The 912-nt window shown below is 54.3% G+C and overlaps 1 protein-coding gene across 1 annotated transcript in view; it reads left to right on the top strand.

Moving 5' to 3' along the window:
- Nucleotides 1-912, top strand: part of VOLCADRAFT_97226 (uncharacterized protein) — a gene marked incomplete at both ends in the record, with an annotated part of 30,458 nt that overhangs the window by 5,531 nt on the left and 24,015 nt on the right. The window contains one exon of the mRNA XM_002956249.1: nucleotides 466-609. Coding sequence (XP_002956295.1) covers nucleotides 466-609 — 144 coding nt within the window. The remainder of the gene's footprint in view (nucleotides 1-465; nucleotides 610-912) is intronic.

Here is a 912-nt window from a genome sequence, read left to right as displayed (position 1 = left end):
GTGGGTGCGGGTGTGGGTGCGGGTGCGGGTGCGGGTGCGGGTGCGGGTGCGGGTGTGGGTGTGGGTGTGGGTGTGGGTGTGGGTGTGGGTGCGGGTGCGGGTGCGGGTGGTGGTTGAAGGGGAGATGAAGGAAACCTGGGAACTACAGTCGCGAGGTATACGGCGTGGGGCGAAGGGCGGGATGATCCGCTACGGTGGCGAACCAGGTGATATGTACCTCGGGGGAAATTCGCTACGCGATGATGTGAGTGTAGACTCATGCGCGTGCGCGTACACCCATTAGGAAGGTTGGGCTGCATGTCACCCCCCGCGTGCATGCAGCCTCCTTAACAGCCTGCATATGCTTGTCCCGCTTTATGCCTGTGCACGTGTATGCGTAACGACGACAGAGAGTGTGTGCGTGTATGTATATATGTGTGTTTATCGTGTCTATGTTGTGTTTTGACGTCTTTCTCTGACACGCAGGCGTCATCGGCCCCCACGGGGAGATGGGTGCCGAGTACGGCCTACGTACGCCACGTCAGGCGGGCAGCCGCGGCGCCCCTCCGGAGAAGGAAGGGGTGGCGGTGGCGGTGGCGGCGGGGAAAGTCGGGCGTCGGTCGGCTCAAGGTGAGCTGGGGGTGTGGCGGGGCCCCCCGTGTGGCGGTCGTGATGGCGGCTAGCTAGCTCGGTTGCCGCGTGTGTTGTGGTTTACCTGTGTAAATATGTATGTATGTATGTATGTATGTATGTATGTATGTATGTATGTATGTATGTATGTATGTATGTATGTATGTATGTATGTATGTATGTATGTATGTATGTATGTATGTATGTATGTATGTATGTATGTATGTATGTATGTATGTATGTATGTATGTATGTATGTATGTATGTATGTATGTATGTATGTATGTATGTATGTATGTATGT

Source organism: Volvox carteri (genome assembly GCF_000143455.1).
Source record: "Volvox carteri f. nagariensis unplaced genomic scaffold VOLCAscaffold_59, whole genome shotgun sequence".
NCBI classification, from domain to species: domain Eukaryota; kingdom Viridiplantae; phylum Chlorophyta; class Chlorophyceae; order Chlamydomonadales; family Volvocaceae; genus Volvox; species Volvox carteri.
Note: the sequence above shows the minus strand (reverse complement) of the source record. Positions and strands in the feature narration are given on the sequence as shown.